At 47.8% G+C, this 20,227-nt stretch overlaps 1 protein-coding gene across 2 annotated transcripts; it reads right to left on the bottom strand.

Annotated features, from left to right (window-relative positions):
* Positions 1 to 262: 262 nt before the first annotated feature.
* Positions 263 to 20,139, bottom strand: LOC121569257 (ligand of Numb protein X 2). Of its 2 annotated transcripts, XM_041880063.2 has the most exons (12): positions 20,018 to 20,139; positions 16,241 to 16,433; positions 15,609 to 15,991; positions 10,247 to 10,491; positions 10,031 to 10,168; positions 9,710 to 9,909; positions 7,788 to 8,192; positions 7,496 to 7,690; positions 7,152 to 7,329; positions 6,600 to 6,849; positions 2,411 to 2,569; positions 263 to 1,075 (listed from the first exon to the last, which is right to left on the bottom strand). In XM_041880063.2, exons 2-12 carry the CDS (start codon positions 16,259 to 16,261, stop codon positions 940 to 942), a joined length of 2,310 nt encoding a protein of 769 aa, XP_041735997.2. In that variant the 5' UTR covers positions 16,262 to 16,433; positions 20,018 to 20,139; the 3' UTR covers positions 263 to 939. The 2 variants fall into 2 exon arrangements, with proteins under 2 accessions (XP_041735997.2, XP_041735998.2); XM_041880064.2 differs by lacking the exons at positions 16,241 to 16,433; positions 20,018 to 20,139 and having other exon boundaries at positions 15,734 to 15,970.
* Positions 20,140 to 20,227: the final 88 nt, after the last annotated feature.

Genomic DNA, 20,227 nt, shown 5'->3' on the forward strand with positions numbered 1-20,227 from the left:
CTTGCTCTGACTGCCTTCCATTTTAAGGCTTTTCATTCTTAGTGGCCACTAGGTGTATCTGTTCAATATAATGGCTAATCTGTAGGTGGGGTGATGGTGAACAAATAGCAGTGTGTGCTTGAAATGCACCACTCAGGGTGCTCACAGAACACTGAATGAACACATCCAGGTGCTGAAATGACTCCTAGCATATGAAAGTGTTTTCCTCTCAGTATGAAGATGTGGAGCCAGGCAGAGGTGGGTAAGAAAACGGACTCAAATGCCCTCTGTTGGAAATATTTATCAAACTGCAGAATTCACACGTAGAAAACCCTAGGGAGCTGATGGCTGGGCCGTCACAGTGTTGAGGCCTAAGGCTGCGTCCAGGGGGTTGGGCCCCCAGGGCGTGGCAGGTATCCGGTAAGGCCTGGGGTTTATTCAGGAGAGAATGGGTGAATGTTTTATCCCGTTTTCTCCTGAAAACCCTAGAAGCAACGCTTAAATGTTTCAGACAGAAATACATGGCCTAGAGCTGATCTATATAATTCTACATGGCAGAGAATCTTATCTGTTCTATGCCGTGAAATTCTAACGTTGTGGCCACCTGAATACACCCCTGGTATCTACAACTGCAGTCCAGTGAAGAGAAACAGTCCAGAGACTATGTACTGTCCTTTAACAGATAGTCCCACTCTCCCTGAGTGGGAGTGAAGACCGATAACATGACCATATGACCACAGCAGTCTGTTTGACGTGGGGCTGACACAGTCCAGCTTAGTATCAAGTGATCTTCCTCCGTAGGACCCGGTTCACTCTAGACTGGTTTGATGAAGTCTGATTTGGCCCGGGTTACAGTAGGTCCGATCTAGAACAATTTCAGTATGGCATGATTTCGATGCAGTCTAGCATGATTGGGCCCTAGTTAGATCCAGTCTACAGTAATTTCAGTATGGCATGATGCTATGCCAGGCTGCCAGGCCAGGAGACCACGGTGAGAGCCACTCTGCTACGCTGCTCCTTCAGCATGGGTACCAGGGCTGAGTGGCTCATACCAGCCGTAGACAGTCCATTAACCGCCACTATCATGTCCCCACACCTAGGGAACAGAGAGGCACATAAACATGGATGGACGATATACAGTAGATATACACCAGTTTATTAGGTACATGGGTCCTCAGATCCTCAAAATGTTCTACAGCTGCACCATCGAGAGCATCCTGACTGGTTGCATCACCGCCTGGTATGGCAACTGCTCGGCCTCCGACCGCAAGGCACTACAGAGGGTAGTGCGTACGGCCCAGTACATCACTGGGGCCAAGCTTCCTGCCATCCAGGACCTCTATACCAGGCGGTGTCAGAGGAAGGCCCTAAAAATGGTCAAAGACTCCAGCCAGCCTAGTCATAGACTGTTCTCTCTGCTACCACATGGCAACGGTACCGGAGCGCCAAGTCTAGGTCCAAAAGGCTTCTTAACAGCTTCTACCCTCAAGCCAAAAGACTCCTGAACAGCTAATCATGTCTACCCTGACTATTTGCATTGTCCCACCCACACCCCACCCCCTCTTTTAAGCTGCTGCTACTCTGTTTATTATCTATTCATAGTCACTTTAACTCTACCCACATGTACATATTACTTCAACTACATTTACATTTACATTTTAGTCATTTAGCAGACGCTCTTATCCAGAGCGACTTACATGAGCAATTAGGGTTAAGTGCCTTGCTTAAGGGCACATCGACAGATTTTTCACCTAGTCGGCTCGGGGATTAGAACCAGCGACCTTTCGGTTACTGGCACAACGCTCTTACCCACTAAGCTACCTGCCGCCCCTCGACTTACCGGTGCCCCCGCACATTGACTCAGTACTGGTACCCCCCTGTATATAGGCTCCCTACTATTATTTTATTTTACTGCTGCTCTTTAATAATTTTTGTATTTTTATTTTTATTTTTTACTTATCTATTTTTTACTCAAAACTTTTCTTTCTTAAAACTGAATTGTTGGTTAAGTGCTTGTAAGTAAGCATTTCAATGTAAGGTCTACATTGACCTTAGAACCTGTTGTATTCGGCCCATGTGGCAAATCAAATTGGATTTGATTTGATTTGATTCATGCCGATGGCAGAGTCAGGATTTGGCATAAGCAGCAGGCACGGTACAGGCTGGTGGGGGTGGTGTAATGGTGTGGGGAATGTTTTCCTGGCACATGTTAGGTCCCTTGATACCAATTGAGCAATGTTTCCATGCCCCGAAGAATTCAGGCTGTTCTGGAGGAAAAGGGGGGTCAAACCCGGTACTAGATGGGTGTACCTAATAAAGTGGCCATGTGAGATAATAAGATAATATAAGATGTACTTTATTGTCCATTAACTTACAGAGAACGGAAATGTGTCTTTATGCTCATAACCCAACAACATGACTGACGGCTTACTTGAGGCGGCCATCGTAGTATGCGGGCGTTCCAAGGACAATGGTCTTGATGAAGAATGCCTGGTTGCTATGGTTTTCCTCGTATCCCCCGACGATGCTGAAGCCCCAGCTCCCAGGGTGACTTCTACGCAGAACAATCTCATGGCTACTGTGAAGGTAGCTGAGATAGAGAGAATACAGAGAGAGAGAGAGATGGATGGAGAGAATGAGTCAGTGTTTTAGTGAGAGGGAGAGAGACAGGAGAAGGAAGAAGGGGGGAGATAGAGGGTGAGCCAGGTTTAGTGAGAGAGAGAAGAGCAGGGAGAGAAATAGGGAAGGAGGGCAAGAGAAAGACAGATGGGTAGGGAGGAAACAGAGAGATACAGATGGAGAGAGAGGAAACAGAGAGAGACAGATGGGGAGGGTGGAAACAGAGAGAGACAGATGGAGAGAGAGGAAACAGAGAGAGACAGATGGAGAGGGAGGAAACAGAGAGACAGATGGAGAGAGAGGAAACAGAGAGAGACAGATGGGTAGGGAGGAAACAGAGAGAGACAGATGGAGAGAGAGGAAACAGAGAGAGACAGATGGAGAGGGACGAAACAGAGTGAGACAGATGGGGAGGGTGGAAACAGAGAAAGACAGAAAAGGAAGGAGGAAACAGAGAGAGACAGATGGAGAGAGAGGAAACAGAGAGAGACAGATGGAGAGGGACGAAACAGAGAGAGACAGAAAAGGAAGGAGGAAACAGAGAGAGACAGAAAATGAGGGAGGAAACAGAGAGAGACAGATGGAGAGGGAGGAAACAGAGAGAGACAGATGGAGAGGGAGGAAACAGAGAGAGACAGATGGGGAGGGAGGAAACAGAGAGAGACAGATGGAGAGGGAGGAAACAGAGAGAGACAGATGGGGAGGGAGGAAACAGAGAGAGACAGATGGAGAGGGAGGAAACAGAGAGAGACATGGGGAGGGAGGAAACAGAGAGAGTCAGATGGAGAGAGAGGAAACAGAGAGACATGGGGAGGGAGGAAACAGAGAGAGAGACATGGGGAGGGAGGAAACAGAGAGAGACATGGGGAGGGAGGAAACAGAGAGAGACATGGGGAGGAGGAAACAGAGAGAGACAGATGGAGAGAGAGGAAACAGAGAGACATGGGGAGGGAGGAAACAGAGAGAGACATGGGGAGGGAGGAAACAGAGAGAGACATGGGGAGGGAGGAAACAGAGAGAGACATGGGGAGGGAGGAAACAGAGAGAGACAGATGGAGAGGGAGGAAACAGAGAGAGACAGATGGAGAGAGAGGAAACAGACAGACAATGGAGAGGGAGGAAACAGAGAGAGACAATGGGGAGGGAGGAAACAGAGAGAGACATGGGGAGGGAGGAAACAGAGAGAGACATGGGGAGGGAGGAAACAGAGAGAGACAGATGGAGAGGGAGGAAACAGAGAGAGACAGATGGGGAGGGAGGAAACAGAGAGAGACAGATGGAGAGGGAGGAAACAGAGAGAGACAGATGGGGAGGGAGGAAACAGAGAGAGACAGATGGAGAGGGAGGAAACAGAGAGAGACATGGGGAGGGAGGAAACAGAGAGAGTCAGATGGAGAGAGAGGAAACAGAGAGACATGGGGAGGGAGGAAACAGAGAGAGACATGGGGAGGGAGGAAACAGAGAGAGACATGGGGAGGGAGGAAACAGAGAGAGACATGGGGAGGGAGGAAACAGAGAGAGACAGATGGAGAGAGAGGAAACAGAGAGACATGGGGAGGGAGGAAACAGAGAGAGACATGGGGAGGGAGGAAACAGAGAGAGACATGGGGAGGGAGGAAACAGAGAGAGACATGGGGAGGGAGGAAACAGAGAGAGACAGATGGAGAGGGAGGAAACAGAGAGAGACAGATGTGGAGGGAGGAAACAGAGAGAGACAGATGGAGAGGGAGGAAACAGAGAGAGACAGATGGAGAGGGAGGAAACAGAGAGAGACAGATGGAGAGGTAGGAAACAGAGAGAGACAGATGTGGAGGGAGGAAACAGAGAGAGACAGATGGAGAGGGAGGAAACAGAGAGAGACAGATGTGGAGGGAGAGAAACAAAGACAGCAGAAGAAAAGGAGAGAGCGCTAGAAAAAAGGAGGGGTGAGTTTGAGGCTGCTCTCTGTACCAGCCTAAGAAGGATGAATTGTGGAGAGACGTTGGGGATGTCACCACATGTCTCTCAGTTGATAATCCTCACTACAGCTGTTAATGTTTACAGCATAGTTCTGGACAACACACACACAAACATAACGCCCCGTATGGACCGCCTTACGTAACACACACACCCTGGCCCACACGCATACCAACATACACACATAATAGTGACACATGACATGAGAGACATATACAGTGAGGGAAAAAAGTATTTGATCCCCTGCTGATTTTGTACGTTTGCCCACTGACAAAGAAATGATCAGTCTATAATTTTAATGGTAGGTTTATTTGAACAGTGAGAGACAGAATAACAACAACAAAAATCCAGAAAAACACATGTCAAAAATGTTATAAATTGATTTGCATTTTAATGAGGGAAATAAGTATTTGACCCCTCTGCAAAACATGACTTAGTACTTGGTGGCAAAACCCTTGTTGGCAATCAGAGGTCAGACGTTTCTTGTAGTTGGCCACCAGGTTTGCACACATCTCAGGAGGGATTTTGTCCCACTCCTCTTTGCAGATCTTCTCCAAGTCATTAAGGTTTCGAGGCTGATGTTTGGCAACTCGAACCTTCAGCTCCCTCCACAGATTTTCTATGGGATTAAGGTCTGGAGACTGGCTAGGCCACTCCAGGACCTTAATGTGCTTCTTCTTGAGCCACTCCTTTGTTGCCTTGGCCGTGTGTTTTGGGTCATTGTCATGCTGGAATACCCATCCATGACCCATTTTCAATGCCCTGGCTGAGGGAAGGAGGTTCTCACCCAAGATTTGATGGTACATGGCCCCGTCCATCGTCCCTTTGATGCGGTGAAGTTGTCCTGTCCCCTTAGTAGAAAAACACCCCCAAAGCATAATGTTTCCACCTCCATGTTTGACGGTGGGGATGGTGTTCTTGGGGTCATAGGCAGCATTCCTCCTCCTCCAAACACGGCGAGTTGAGTTGATGCCAAAGAGCTCCATTTTGGTCTCATCTGACCACAACACTTTCACGCAGTTCTCCTCTGAATCATTCAGATGTTCATTGGCAAACTTCAGACGGGCATGTATATGTGCTTTCTTGAGCAGGGGGACCTTGCGGGCACTGCAGGATTTCAGTCCTTCACAGCGTAGTGTGTTACCAATTGTTTTCTTGGTGACTATGGTCCCAGCTGCCTTGAGATCATTGACAAGATCCTCCTGTGTAGTTCTGGGCTGATTCCTCACAGTTCTCATGATCATTGCAACTCCACGAGGTGAGATCTTGCATGGAGCCCCAGGCCGAGGGAGATTGACAGTTATTTTGTGTTTCTTCAATTTGCGAATAATCGCACCAACTGTTGTCACATTCTCACCAAGCTGCTTGGCGATGGTCTTGTAGCCCATTCCAGCCTTGTGTAGGTCTACAATCTTGTCCCTGACATCCTTGGAGAGCTCTTTGGTCTTGGCCATGGTGGAGAGTTTGGAATCTGATTGATTGATTGCTTCAGTGGACAGGTGTCTTTTATACAGGTAACAAGATGAGATTAGGAGCACTCCCTTTAAGAGTGTGCTCCTAATCTCAGATCGTTACCTGTATAAAAGACACCTGGGAGCCAGAAATCTTTCTGATTGAGAGGGGGTCAAATACTTATTTCCCTCATTAAAATGCAAATCAATTTATAACATTTTTGACATGCGTTTTTCTGGATTTTGTTGTTGTTATTCTGTCTCTCACTGTTCAAATAAACCTACCATTAACATTATAGACTGATTATTTCTTTGTCAGTGGGCAAACTTACAAAATCAGCAGGGGATCAAATACTTTTTTCCCTCACTGTACATCCCAATACCGAACACACTCAAACACAATCTCCACAGATGACTTCAGGTGGATCTCAATAGTCTAAAATGTATTCCTTTCCTCAGCTTCACCTACACTAACATGAAACCACTAAATAAAGTCAAAGCTATACTTTCACACAAACTCCCAATATCCCAAACACCCCAAATGAGTCCAACCCAAACAGGTGTGTGTGTGTGTGAGGGGTATCTTCTCTGTACCTTGGCAGGCCGAGCCACATGACCCAGGAAGGGGACCAGGAGGAGTCGTAGTCTGAGTTGTGTGTGTGGTGGTGTGGGGGCAGCAGCTGGTCCTCGGGGCTCTGGCCCTGGCCCGGCTCCTCCACCATGCTGACCTCCAGCGCCCTCAGCTGGATGGAGGGCGATGCAGCGCTGGCCTTCAGGGTGCCCACCGCCTCGCTGTGGCTCAGGTAGGTCAGGTCCTGGCTGTTGATACTCAGAAGGATGTCACCTGGAGGGGATGAGAGTGTGGGGGGCAGGGGAAGGGGGGGTAGAAGGAAAGAGTGTGAGAGAGAGGGAAAAGAGAGAGAGGGGCAGCAGGAGTGGGGGAAACAGAGGGAGGGATAGAAAGATAGAGGACAGAGAAAAACTGTTAGTTAGGGACAAATAGTCCTGAGAGACATTGACCTCTGAGACTACAGCTGAAGCAGATAATGAGCACGGGAAGAGAGCCAAACCAAAAACTGACAACTTGAATTAGGCCTTGAGAATAATATTGGAAGCTCCCACTGGATGATGTGGGCCATTGCTCACCTCGTTTGATTCGTCCATCACGTGACAGGCAGCCATGTGGTTGGACGCTGGTCACAAAGATGGGCAGCTCGCCGCTCTTGCTGCCCCGCCCCCCCGCCACGGTCATACCCAGAGATTCATGAGGCTCCTTCTTCACAGTGATGTGTTTCTCCTTACAGGTCACACACTGGGACAGGTCCTACACACACACACACACACACAAACACACACACACACACACACACAGACAAACACACACGATAAGAGAGGTCAGTGTACACATTGGGAGAGGCCTCCAGCATACAAAGATACACATGAACAGACACAGTCAGACACACACACTCCCCTCAGGTGTGTGTACTCACTCTGTGGGTGCTGGAGCGGGCCAGGTGGGCGCAGGTAGGCACTGGGCTGGGGCTGGGGGAGAAGCTGTAGTGGTGGTGGTGGTGATTGGGGAGGAAGTGGTCATGGCAGTACAGGTCTCTGTTGGAGGTGGAGCTTGGTGGAGAGGTAGGCTTGCTGGGCCGGCCAATCAGTAGAAATACTCTCTCGCCACTGGCCTGTAGTCAACAGGGAAAGGGAGTAGGGTTAGCCATGAGCCAAGAGGAACTGTCCCAACTCACCGTTTCAGAAACACTGTTTCAACCCTAGCCTTACCTGTATGATCTGAGCAGCCTGTTCAGGCGTGCCGTGGCGTAGGTCCTGTTCATTGACCGCCAGCACGCGATCGTTACTACACAGCCTCCCGTCCTTGGCCGCTAAGCCGCCGTCCAGCAGGTCTAACACAAACACCCCCTCCTCGTCCGTCCTCCGCACCAGCTTGATGCCCAGCTGCTCTGACGAGTCCCGCTTGTGCAGGGTGATCCTCAGGCTGGCAGGGCTGGATGGGGTGCTCTCTGGGGTGGAGCAGGGGGCGTGAGGCACAGAACGGGTGGTGAAGGGGGGCGGGCGAGAGGTGCAGCGGCGCTCCCTCAGGACAGTGAGCTGTAGCATGGCACAGGGGCGTGCAAACGTGGAGCGGGCAAAGTTATGGGGCACGTTGCTGATGTCTACACTGTTGACCTGGGAAGGGGGAGAGAGAGAGCAGTTAAAGGGATACTTTGGGATTTTGGCAATGAAGCCCTTTATCTACTTCCTCAGAGTCAGATGAACTCATGGATACCATTGTTATGTTTCTGCATCCAGTATGAAGGAAGTTAGAGGTAATTTTGCGAGCCAATGCTAACTAGCATTAGGGCAATGACTGGAAGTCTGCGGTATCTACTAGCATTCTAGCAGTTACCATAGACTTCCAGTCATTGCATCAGAGATATTAGAGAAAGGAGGAGATAGGAATCCCATTGGACAATGAATGGAGGAACGTATAACACCTCACCCAGCAGACTGTCGACCAATCGCATTCACGTAGTCATGCTGCGTCACGAGGTTGCTAAGCTAATCGTCATGCAATCCCTTCTCAAAGTCAGGTTCGAGAAACCTGCCTATTTTCCTTGAAAGTACGTACTGTCACGATTGCAAAGCTATACGATATTACAGAGAACAAGTGAACTATCTCACATCTCTGAAAATATTTGTAATGTTGTACTTCTTGTTGACTAAATTCATGCTAATGTTGAGTTTTGGAGCTAGTGCACAATTGACTCCCATTCACTCCTTGAAGGAGAGCTCTCCTTGTCCCAGAATCTCCCAGAATGCACTGCGTGGTCCATGGACGGCGCATAGGCAACGTATACAATGGGCGTTAATATGATTCCAAAGGAGCTTCCCATCTCCTTAAATGTATCTCTGATTGCATCTACTAGCATGCTAGCAGTTACCATAGACTTCCAGTCATTGCGCCAACGCCAGTTAGCAATTGTGCTAACGCTAGTTAGCAACTTCCTTCAAACTGCACGCAGAAACATAAAAATGGTATCCATGAGTTCATCTGACTCTAGGGAAGTAGATAAAGGGCTTCATTGCCAAAATCCTGAAGTATCCCTTTAAGAGAGGAGGATAAGAGAGAAGGAGGAGGAAAGAGGGGTGAAGTGTTCAGGAAAAGGAAGGGAAGAGGGGTGAAGTGTTCAGGAAAAGGAAGGAAAGAGGGATGAAGTGTTCAGGAAAAGGAAGGAAAGAGGGGTGAAGTGTTCAGGAAAAGGAAGGAAAGAGGGGTGAAGTGTTCAGGAAAAGGAAGGAAAGAGGGGTGAAGTGTTCAGGAAGGAAGGGAAGAGGGGTGAAGTGTTCAGGAAAAGGAAGGAAAGAGGGGTGAAGTGTTCAGGAAAAGGAAGGGAAGAGGGGTGAAGTGTTCAGGAAAAGGAAGGGAAGAGGGGTGAAGTGTTCAGGAAAAGGAAGGAAGTGTTCAGGAAAAGGAAGGGAAGAGGGGTGAAGTGTTCAGGAAAAGGAAGGGAAGAGGGGTGAAGTGTTCAGGAAAAGGAAGGAAAAATAAATAAAAATAAATAAGGAGAAAGATGGGTGAACTGTTCAGGAAAAGGAAGGAAAGAGGGGTGAACTGTTCAGGAAAAGGAAGGGAAGAGGGGTGAAGTGTTCAGGAAAAGGAAGGAAAGAGGGGAGATAGAAGAAAGATCACAGCCATGCAGGACCTGTAGTATCTGGTCCCCGGCCAGAAGCCTGCCATCTCGAGCAATGACCCCGTCACGGTAAACTTCCTGGATCACCACGTTGATGAGGGGCGTCTCGTTGCCCCCGACGATGCTGATGCCCAGTTCTACATATGGGTTGGAGCGGTGGACCTCGATGGTGGTGATCTCACCCTCTGGAAGGGATGGCAGCTTCACACAACCTGGGAGATACACAGGGACATGTAAGCACATCAATCTCTAATATTCATAAATGTTTAGATTCAAGGCATTTAGAGAGGAAGGTTAGGGACAGGAAGTCAGATGGAGGAAGTGATGTAATACCCTCTTCAGCGGAGAGGGGCGGGGACTCGGGGCAGTCCCACCCTGAGGAGGCGGCGCTGGCGGTGCGGAGGAGGTGGATGCAGGGGTTACTGAGGGGTCGCTTTACCCTGGGCACCACACACTCCAACCCTACCACACCTACACACAGAGAGAGGGGTTAGTAACACACACACACACACACAGACACACACATACACAGTTGTTACTCTCACTCACTGTCCTCCTCAGTGCTCTCCTCGAAGGCGGGATTGTCCAGTCCAGGCTCGTCACTCCACATGGGGACACTGCTGCTGGCGGCGGAGGTGCCACCAGGGGGCAAGGGGGAGCTCTCCTCCTGCAGGTCTGTCTCCGTCTGGGGGGAGTGGGGGGACCTGGGTGGGCTGGTCACCATGGCTCCCTCCTCCCCGTGATCACATGGTGGGCCCTGTAAATTGGTCTGCTGAGACCGCGTCCCTGGACACCTGGACACAGAGAGAGAGGGATATGGGGGGGGTTATACAACTGGCCAATGTTCTCTCTAAGCTGCTCGCGTGAGATGCACGAGATTAAACTTTCTAGAGTTTTTCCCATTAGTTAACACTATCAACGTTTCCCTTTACTGTGGGAATTCTGATCGAATCAACGCAATATTAGCCACTTTCAATGCAACATACCAAAAACAAAACGAACTATGCAAGAGGTAGTATGCAAAACTAACTATGCAAGAGATTTAGTTGTAGGCAGAACGCATCGGAGTAGGATTCTATTGCATTGACAGGCACAATTCAAGGCCGGTGCGCCATAACCAATCAGAGCTGCAGTAGGCCTATATGAAAATAGACCATTTCCATATATGGGGGAGTGATCGCTTCCTACAACAGCACAAAACGTGTGCATTTCCAGACATCTTTGAAAAGCCAGTCAGGTAAAGAGCTTTTTTTTGTCTTAAAGGGGCAGTGTTGTATTTTGAGACAGGCTTGAGTAAGCTAAGTAGCCAATAGGCAGAGGGTAGCATAATTTGTCTAATTATCTGTAATAATGGTATGGGACTAATGATGCATTCTATTTTGTAAAGGGGTTTCTTGCATCAAACAACACAACAACATTTTCAGTCACCTCCTTGTCTGAAGGACAAGTGGATAAACAGGTTAATGTCAAGCCCTGTATGTTATTTTCAAAAGTCTCATGGAATGTAGGGCTACATTGAACACCACACATTGGCTGCTAGTGTAGGCTGAACGATAGAACAACTATTTCCATGTTAAAATGTTATGGGATGCATTTTCTCCATTGTTTTTGAAGTAGGCCACTCTGGTAGGCCTACATTATGATCAAATTGCCACAGTAGCCTACTTGACCACTGTTAAAACTAACTTAAAGCAGGTACAGCCTCAATGTTCACAGTAAACGCTCGCCTGAAGTTGCACAGAATTTTCACAACATTAAAATTTGCGCTCAGCAGGCCTGAAATTTGCTCAGTGCCGAAAAGAATGAGAGGGAACATTGCAACTGGCTGCACATATACTGAGCTGACATACGTTTCACACACATGCTGTATGCATGAAAAGATACACAACCTGCCACCATTGAGTTCAGCTCATAAACAGGTACAACAGAAAATATCAGGAAACCTATTGCATTGAAATAGAGCTGTGTTTCTCAACCCCTGGTAGCAGAGGTCCCTGGGATGTTGCCGACCAGGCCCTCCGAAGGACGTTCCAAGTGCCCTGGCATGTTTCTGTTCTACTCTAATGGGTGCGGCAGTGTCCAATCCCTGACTTTAAGGAAGCTGTAGGACCATAAACAATGTTAAATGTCCAAGCTGACAGACACCCAATTCTGTCTCTCATGATCTCATCCCGTCCTTAGCTCCATTCCTGTTGTAGGGCTGGGGCAGGGGCACTAACCACGTGGATCTGGGCCTTACTCTAAAGATGCTATAAGAACAGAGCAAAGAATGCACAGTCACAAAACAGACACCTCAGAGAGACCTCATTAGGGACCACTTAGAATGAGACAGATCTCACCTGCCAGAACATGAATGCCCAGTGGGAAGCAATTTTGGATATGCTTGTCCAGCAGCTGAGGATAAGTTGTAGTGGACATCTAGCCTTAGGCTTTGTTCAAATACTTTGAAAGTTATCCTTCCATCCTCCCTTACTTCCTTCATTCATTCATTGAGGTAATCACTGATTGACGTTGTTGGCAATCTCATTGGTATCACCAATCACACCTTGGCACATCATTGATGACTTTGAGGGAGGAAGGAAGTAAGAGAGGATGCACTTTAAAATAATTAGAATTAAGCTATAGCGGACACTGGGCCAAAGGCTGGACTGGACAGTACAGGGCAGAGAGGGCTAGGGAAGGGGTGGGTGTCCCGTGCCCAGACAGCTGACTCAGGGAAAGCCTGTTAGTGTTAACAACAGCTCATTAGCCTTAGCTCGTTAAGGTAAATCTCCCCTGAGACCCGGACGTTTAGCAGCTATAACCTTAATAACCACGCATCAATACAGCAATGGAGAGTTTCCCTAGGGATAGCTACAGAATGTGGAATACAGCAAAAGTTGGCATTCATTTGGTCTAGTCCAGAATCAGTCCAGAACCTCACACAGTTCAGTGTAGCCTAGTAACCAGTATGTTCCAGCTTTATCCAAATCCTTTGTTGTTGTCATGTCACAGCAGGAGTCAGGACAACAACAAACGGGTTGGTAAGATACATCTCTACACAGTAATTGCAATGTATGTCCTATTCGCTGATTCAAACACTACAAAGTTCAGCATCAATTTATCACATCTTAGAGGCCAAATTCTACACTGTTTCAACCGACATCTACACATATTTTAGTACTTTACACAACAGACCTCACTCACTGCAGATATAGTAGCTACATACACCAACACATCTCACAGCTACCACTAGCCTGCTGAGCTCCCCACCAGCACACACACTGAGCTATGTGTGTGTGTGAGGCTTTGTGGGTTCATCACCCAATTAGAGAGGCGCTAGAACAGCCAGATGTATTACCTTACTACCGAACTCACCACAGGTCAGGGTTGCCCTTGGCAGTGTCACAGAAAAAGTGGTTGAACAGGTCTCTGGAGTTGAAGTTTCCCAGCATGGTGGAAGTCAGAGGACACGTAGCCTCCGCCGGACAACACATGACCAAGTCACTGGCTGGTAATCCCCAGTCACACGACCAGGGATGTAATAACCACTGTGTGGTCTCCCAGGGGGGAGCTGCTTGTAAGAAACAGGTCTAGCATCAGTTGATCATAGTCAGCCCTAACCTTAAAGGTCCAATGCAGCCGTTTCTATCTCCATATCAAATCATTTCTGGGTAGCAATTATTTACCTCACTGTGATTGTTTTTAATTAAAACGGTAAAAAATAAACCAAAATAGCTTCTTAGCAAAGAGCAATATCTTTTGCTAGGGTCTGTCTGGGAGTGGTCTGAGTGGGGAGGGGGTAACTGAAAACTAGATGTTATTGGCAGAGAGGTTTGGAACTCTTTTTCTTATTGGTCTATTACAGTGGGGAAAAAAGGTATTTAGTCAGCCACCAATTGTGCAAGTTCTCCCACTTAAAAAGATGAGAGAGGCCTGTCATTTTCATCATAGGTACACGTCAACTATGACAGACAAATTGAGAAAAAAAAATCCAGAAAATCACATTGTAGGATTTTTAATGAATTTATTTGCAAATTATGGTGGAAAATAAGTATTTGGTCACCTACAAACAAGCAAGATTTCTGGCTCTCACAGACCTGTAACTTCTTCTTTAAGAGGCTCCTCTGTCCTCCACTCGTTACCTGTATTAATGGCACCTGTTTGAACTTGTTATCAGTATAAAAGACACCTGTCCACAACCTCAAACAGTCACACTCCAAACTCCACTATGGCCAAGACCAAAGAGCTGTCAAAGGACACCAGAAACAAAATTGTAGACCTGCACCAGGCTGGGAAGACTGAATCTGCAATAGGTAAGCAGCTTGGTTTGAAGAAATCAACTGTGGGAGCAATTATTAGGAAATGGAAGACATACAAGACCACTGATAATCTCCCTTGATCTGGGGCTCCACGCAAGATCTCACCCCGTGGGGTCAAAATGATCACAAGAACGGTGAGCAAAAATCCCAGAACCACACGGGGGGACCTAGTGAATGACCTGCAGAGAGCTGGGACCAAAGTTACAAAGCCTACCATCAGTAACACACTACGCCGCCAGGGACTCAAATCCTGCAGTGCAAGACGTGTCCCCCTGCTTAAGCCAGTGCATTTCCAGGCCCGTCTGAAGTTTGCTAGAGTGCATTTGGATGATCCAGAAGAGGATTGGGAGAATGTCATATGGTCAGATGAAACCAAAATAGAACTTTTTTGGTAAAAACTCAACTCGTCGTGTTTGGAGGACAAAGAATGCTGAGTTGCATCCAAAGAACACCATACCTACTGTGAAGCATGGGGGTGGAAACATCATGCTTTGGGGCTGTTTTTCTGCAAAGGGACCAGGACAACTGATCCGTGTAAAGGAAAGAATGAATGGGGCCATGTATCGTGAGATTTTGAGTGAAAACCTCCTTCCATCAGCAAGGGCATTGAAGATGAAACGTGGCTGGGTCTTTCAGCATGACAATGATCCCAAACACACCGCCCGGGCAACGAAGGAGTGGCTTCGTAAGAAGCATTTCAAGGTCCTGGAGTGGCCTAGCCAGTCTCCAGATCTCAACCCCATAGAAAATCTTTGGAGGGAGTTGAAAGTCCGTGTTGCCCAGCGACAGCCCTAAAACATCACTGCTCTAGAGGAGATCTGCATGGAGGAATGGGCCAAAATACCAGCAACAGTGTGTGAAAACCTTGTGAAGACTTACAGAAAACGTTTGACCTGTGTCATTGCCAACAAAGGGTATATAACAAAGTATTGAGAAACTTTTATTATTGGACCAAATACTTATTTTCCACCATAATTTGCAAATAAATTCATTAAAAATCCTACAATGTGATTTTCTGGATTTTTTTTCCTCATTTTGTCTGTCATAGTTGACGTGTACCTATGATGAAAATTACAGGCCTCTCTCATCTTTTTAAGTGGGAGAACTTGCACAATTGGTGACTGACTAAATACTTTTTTCCCCCACTGTAACTAATTTACCGCATGGCGATGTCACCAGGCAGGCCAAAACTCCATCCCACCAAAACAGACTGACATTTCAGGTGGTCTTTTCAAACAGCTCTTACACTAAAAGGGCATTGTCATACTTTTCACAATTTCACAGTATTATTCCACCTCATAGTGTGGAAATATATAGCAAGCACAGGAAAATCATGTTTTTGATTGCACTGGGCCTTTAACCATTACAGGGATGAAGCTATATCTAACCCTCTATCGGTGGTTAGGGGAAACTTCTTCCCATACGGCTCTTCCCATAAGGCGTTTTCTAGACCCCTCCCTCCGCCAGGAGTGGTGTGTGCATGCATGCAATGGATGTGTGCGTGTCTTTGCATGCGTGACTCCACTCTACCTGTGTTTCAGGTGTGTGTGTGTGAGTGACTCCACTATACCTGTGTTTCAGGTGTGTGTGTGTGAGTGACTCCACTATACCTGTGTTTGAGGTGTGCCTCCAGGTCACAGCGGGGCATGCTGAGGCTGCAGGCCGGGGCCAGGGGACAGGACACAGACAGCTTGTCAAGCAGCTTGTGCACCAGGATGCTGCTCCGCCTACACACCTGCATATGCAGCTGTGTCCGGTCCAGCGGGCAGAAGTCCCGCTCCTGGAGGAAGCTGTGGAGGCAGCGGGCACAGAAGGTGTGTCCGCAGGGTGTGTCCAGGGGCTGGACCAAGGGCTGCAGGCAGATGTGGCACACCAGGTCATCGTCCACCTCCAGGCGGTAGTTATAAAGGTGGTTCTCCCAAGCCCGGTGGATCTGACCACACTCTGGACACAAGGCCTCCAGCACGGGCTCCACCGGTACCGCCGGACCCACCTGGATGGATGGGGGAAAGGAGGTGTTGGATGAACATGGAAGTTGAATAGAACAGCTTGATTGAATGAATCCCAGAGAAGGTAATTAATAGGTTGTTATGATGCAATTACCATGTAATGTGTTTGAAATACAAGGTAGATAGTGGATTGGAGACAATACACACACACACACACAGATATGAAGAAATAAACAGCAAAACAAAACATCTGTTATGTGCTGGCCTTTTAATGCTAGGTTCACTTCACCCACCTCCCAGCCGGGGCTGCCCATGTCAGGACCAGGGCTCCAATCGCCAGGCAAGGATTTGGCACAGTCGTAACTGGGGTTACAGGTTGGGAGGTTACGGGCGGGTGTGGAGGGGGGCGTCCTATCCCATAAGCCTCAGAGGGTGAGCTGGTGACAGAGAGCACAGCCACCCCCCAGTGGCCAATCAGACATCACCCTGTAGGTCAGAGGTCAAAGAGCAGGGGTTAAACAGATGGGGGAAAAAAACAAAGTGTTTGTGTGTGTGTCTCTGAGTGTGTGTGCATGTGAGTGTGTACTCATGTACTGTATCACATGGTGAATATTTGCTTCGTATGAGTGTATGTGTGACAATGTGTGTGTGCGTGTTTATATGAATGTGTGTGTGTGTGTGTGTGTGTGTGTGTAGTGTGTGTTGAGATGATGTAGTGCTGCTCCTGCTCACTAATCTGTCAGTGTAATCTCTCTTTCGCTTTCGCCTGCTGCAATCGTCCAATCCCACAGAGAGGGCATTATCTGGGATTGAGTCAGAGAGGGCATTATCTGGGATTGAGTCAGAGAGGTCATTATCTGGGATTGAGTCAGAGAGGGCATTCTCTGGGATTGAGTCGGAGAGGACATGGGTATGGCTGAGAGGAAGGAGAGAGAGAGATAAAGAGAGAGAGGGATAGAGGGAGAGCGATTGAGAGGGAGGGAGAGAGAGAGAGATAACAAGAGAGCGAGAATGAAAGAGTGAGAGGGGAGAAAGAAAATAGGAGAGAGAGGAGATAGATGTAGAAAGAGAAGGGAAAAAATGACAGAGAGAATGGGAAAACAAAGGAGTAGAGAGATACAATGAAAAAATAGAGACAACGACAAAGAGAGAGAAGGGTGATATAGGGACAAGAAAAAAAGAGTGGAAGACTGCCAAGTGATCACTGAGAGTGACACTTGGGGATTGAACTTTGCCTTGTTCCTGCAGGCATATGTGTGTGTGTGTGTGTGTGTGTGTGTGTGTGTGTGTGCGCGCGCGTGTGCGTGTGTGCGTGTGTGTGTGCATGCTCGTGCTCCAGGTTCTGCAGCATGAGAGACCAGAGCTAATGGAAAACTCCATGCAGCTCTGAAACACAGCCGTCCACTCGTACAACTCCCCAAGGCTGAGCCGACCTCAGAACTAATGCATTGTGTACTAGTCATTTCCACTGTGTCTCACGTCCAAAACCATTTAGACTCACTTCCCATACTACAGTCCTCTAGCCCTGTCCCTGAGGAGCTCATAAACACACATGGACACAAGGGGGCGTATTTTAGTATGAAGCAGAGCCAAGCTAATAGCACCTGACTACCAGTGTCTACTCTCATCTCCTTTCCTATCTGCATGGATCTGAAAGAACTGGAGAGATCATAGCAAATGCTCAATAGGCATCCACCATAATGTTTTCACCCTTTCCTGTGATTTCAGATCAATGCCGATGACGCGGCGAGGAAGCCACTTTAGACTATTGAGATGCAGCCTCTGTCTGTCTGTGTGAGGGTCTGCCCCTGTCTCCATGGCTACAGAGCATGTTTAGTAGAGCTTGACATTCAGAGCTGTGTAGATAGAGATGGAGTGTACACAGCGTCCTTTCTATCTGCTGCTGGCTATATTCTCAATGTTCTGAATGGTTCTGGCCCTTTTGACTATGCCACTGCTGTTTCTGCCTGTCTTCATGGCTGTTGTTTCCATGACTACGTGCCTCGGTGTAACTTGTATCCATGACAACCTGCTTTTAATCTCTGTGACAACCTGCTTCTGTCTCCTTGACTGCTGGTACCATTTTCCGTCTTTAAAGTAGCACTACATGCTCCTGTGTGTGTGTGTGTGTGTGTGTGTGTGTGTGTGTGTGTGTGTGTGTGTGTGTGTGTGTGTGTGTGTGTGCGCGTGCGTGCGTGCGTACGTGTGTGTGTGACTGCCTCTGTGTCTATCCTGCAGCTGGAGATGCATTATTCATGTGGACACAAGGCTCCTCTGTTCCCATAACAAAGCTCTGACATCATTTTATCACGCACACACACATGCACGCACACACACGTACACACACAGTGGATGCTCTTGGGGTATGATTTTGTGGGTAAGTGCAGTGTCTTTCAACCGCTGCTGTGAATGAGTTTGAAATGCAAGACTAATGCAGTCTATAAGTTAGATCTCTCTTGTTGTCCCCCCCCCCCCTCGCTCTCACGCTCTCTCTCTCTGCCTGTCTCTATCTCTGTCTCTCTTTCCCTCTCTCTCTCTCTGTCTCTCTCTTTATCTCTCTCTGCCTGTCTCTCTCTGTCTCTCTTTCCCTCTCTCTCGGTCTCTCTCTATCTCTCTCTTTCTTTCTCTCTCTCTCTGCCTGTCTCTCTCTCTCTCTCTGCAAGTCTCTCTCTCTCTGCCTGTCTCTCTCTCTCTGCCTGTCGCTTTCTCTCTCTGCATGTCTCTCTCTCTCTCTCTGTCTCTCTTTCCCTCTCTCTTGCTCTCTCTTTCCCCCTCTCTCTTGCTCTCTCTTCCCCCCTCTCTCTCTCTCTGCCTGTCTCTCTCTCTGCCTGTCTCTCTCTCTGCCTGTCTCTCTCTCTGCCTGTCTCTCTCTCTGCCTGTCTCTCTCTCTGCCTGTCTCTCTCTCTCTGCCTGTCTCTCTCTCTGCCTGTCTCTCTCTCTCTGCCTGTCTCTCTCTCTGCCTGTCTCTCTCTCGCCTGTCTCTCTCTCTCTCTGCCTGTCTCTCTCTCTGCCTGTCTCTCTCTCTGCCTGTCTCTCTCTCTGCCTGTCTCTCTCTCTGCCTGTCTCTCTCGCTGTGTTCATCCTTCTGCCAGCACTTTACAGCAGTTACAAGAGCACTTAAATCTCATCTTACTTTCAACATCACTGGATTGCAGCAGCAAATGTCATTAAATACTGTGCGGCATTACATAAGACTGAGAAATATTTAATAGCTTCTAAGCAGCACAGGATCTTCTATTATTTTCCCAGAACAGCACTTATCTCTCTCAAGTTGTGTGCATGTGTGTGTGTGTGTGTGTGTGTGTGTGTGTGTGTCATTGTCTTTGCTGTGTTACCCGGCACCTTAAGTCCACCATGTAATTGTTTTGTTATTCCATAGGCTTGCTTTCCCCTGCTCTCTCTATTGATACCAGTAGTAGACAAGGCGTTGCAGCTGTCACTGCCTACAGCGACTCAGCGACTAATGCACTAATGAAATGCACCGGATAATGCACAAAGAAGATGACGTCTGTCCTATTGCCTACCCAAATAAATGGATAGGCCTAGGCTATAACATATAGGCTACAACAATCTTGCATGTCAGACAAGGGGGGAAACGCGATATATTCTTGCCCTCTGGTACAGTTGATCACGTTAATAAGGTTGTAGGCTAATAAAACCACAATCCCTGGGCAAAATACCATTACCATGAATTTCAAGAGCCTAACCCTCTTGTAATTCTTTGCAAAAAACAATAAACTTCAATATGCAATTTTCCACTCCATGATTCGTTTCAATGTATAGAATAACAATTGTAAAAAGTGGACTAAAATACCCATTTCATGCACTGCCCTATCTCAAAGGCATCATATAATGGTTTAAATTACAGCAACACCCTTCTTATCATTTGGGCTGGTGAGCGAACCAGCCGGATTGTCTGTCTGATTGTCAGATTCCTCCCTCCCTTCCTTCTCGATCTGTGGAATAGCGCGGAGACGTATGGATCATGGACAGACAATAGCGACATCAATAAAGCTATATAGACATCTTGACAGTGAAGATGTGCGAGCAGAACACATGCATTATATTACCTATTCCGGCTTCTCCTTGGTGAAGAGAACTCTGGCCCCGAGAGGGGACAATTGCCGGACCTCGATCACACATTCACCACAACAAGACGAACCGCAGCAGCCGCACATAAAAAGCCCCGGTGCTGCTTGCGGTGAAGGACCCGCCCACTGCTCTGTTCCAGCAGTCAGTCAAAGAGATGGGGGCGGAGTTTCGTGCTGTCAATCTAAAAA

This window comes from Coregonus clupeaformis, chromosome 7 (assembly GCF_020615455.1).
Source record: "Coregonus clupeaformis isolate EN_2021a chromosome 7, ASM2061545v1, whole genome shotgun sequence".
Classification (NCBI taxonomy): Eukaryota; Metazoa; Chordata; class Actinopteri; order Salmoniformes; family Salmonidae; genus Coregonus; species Coregonus clupeaformis.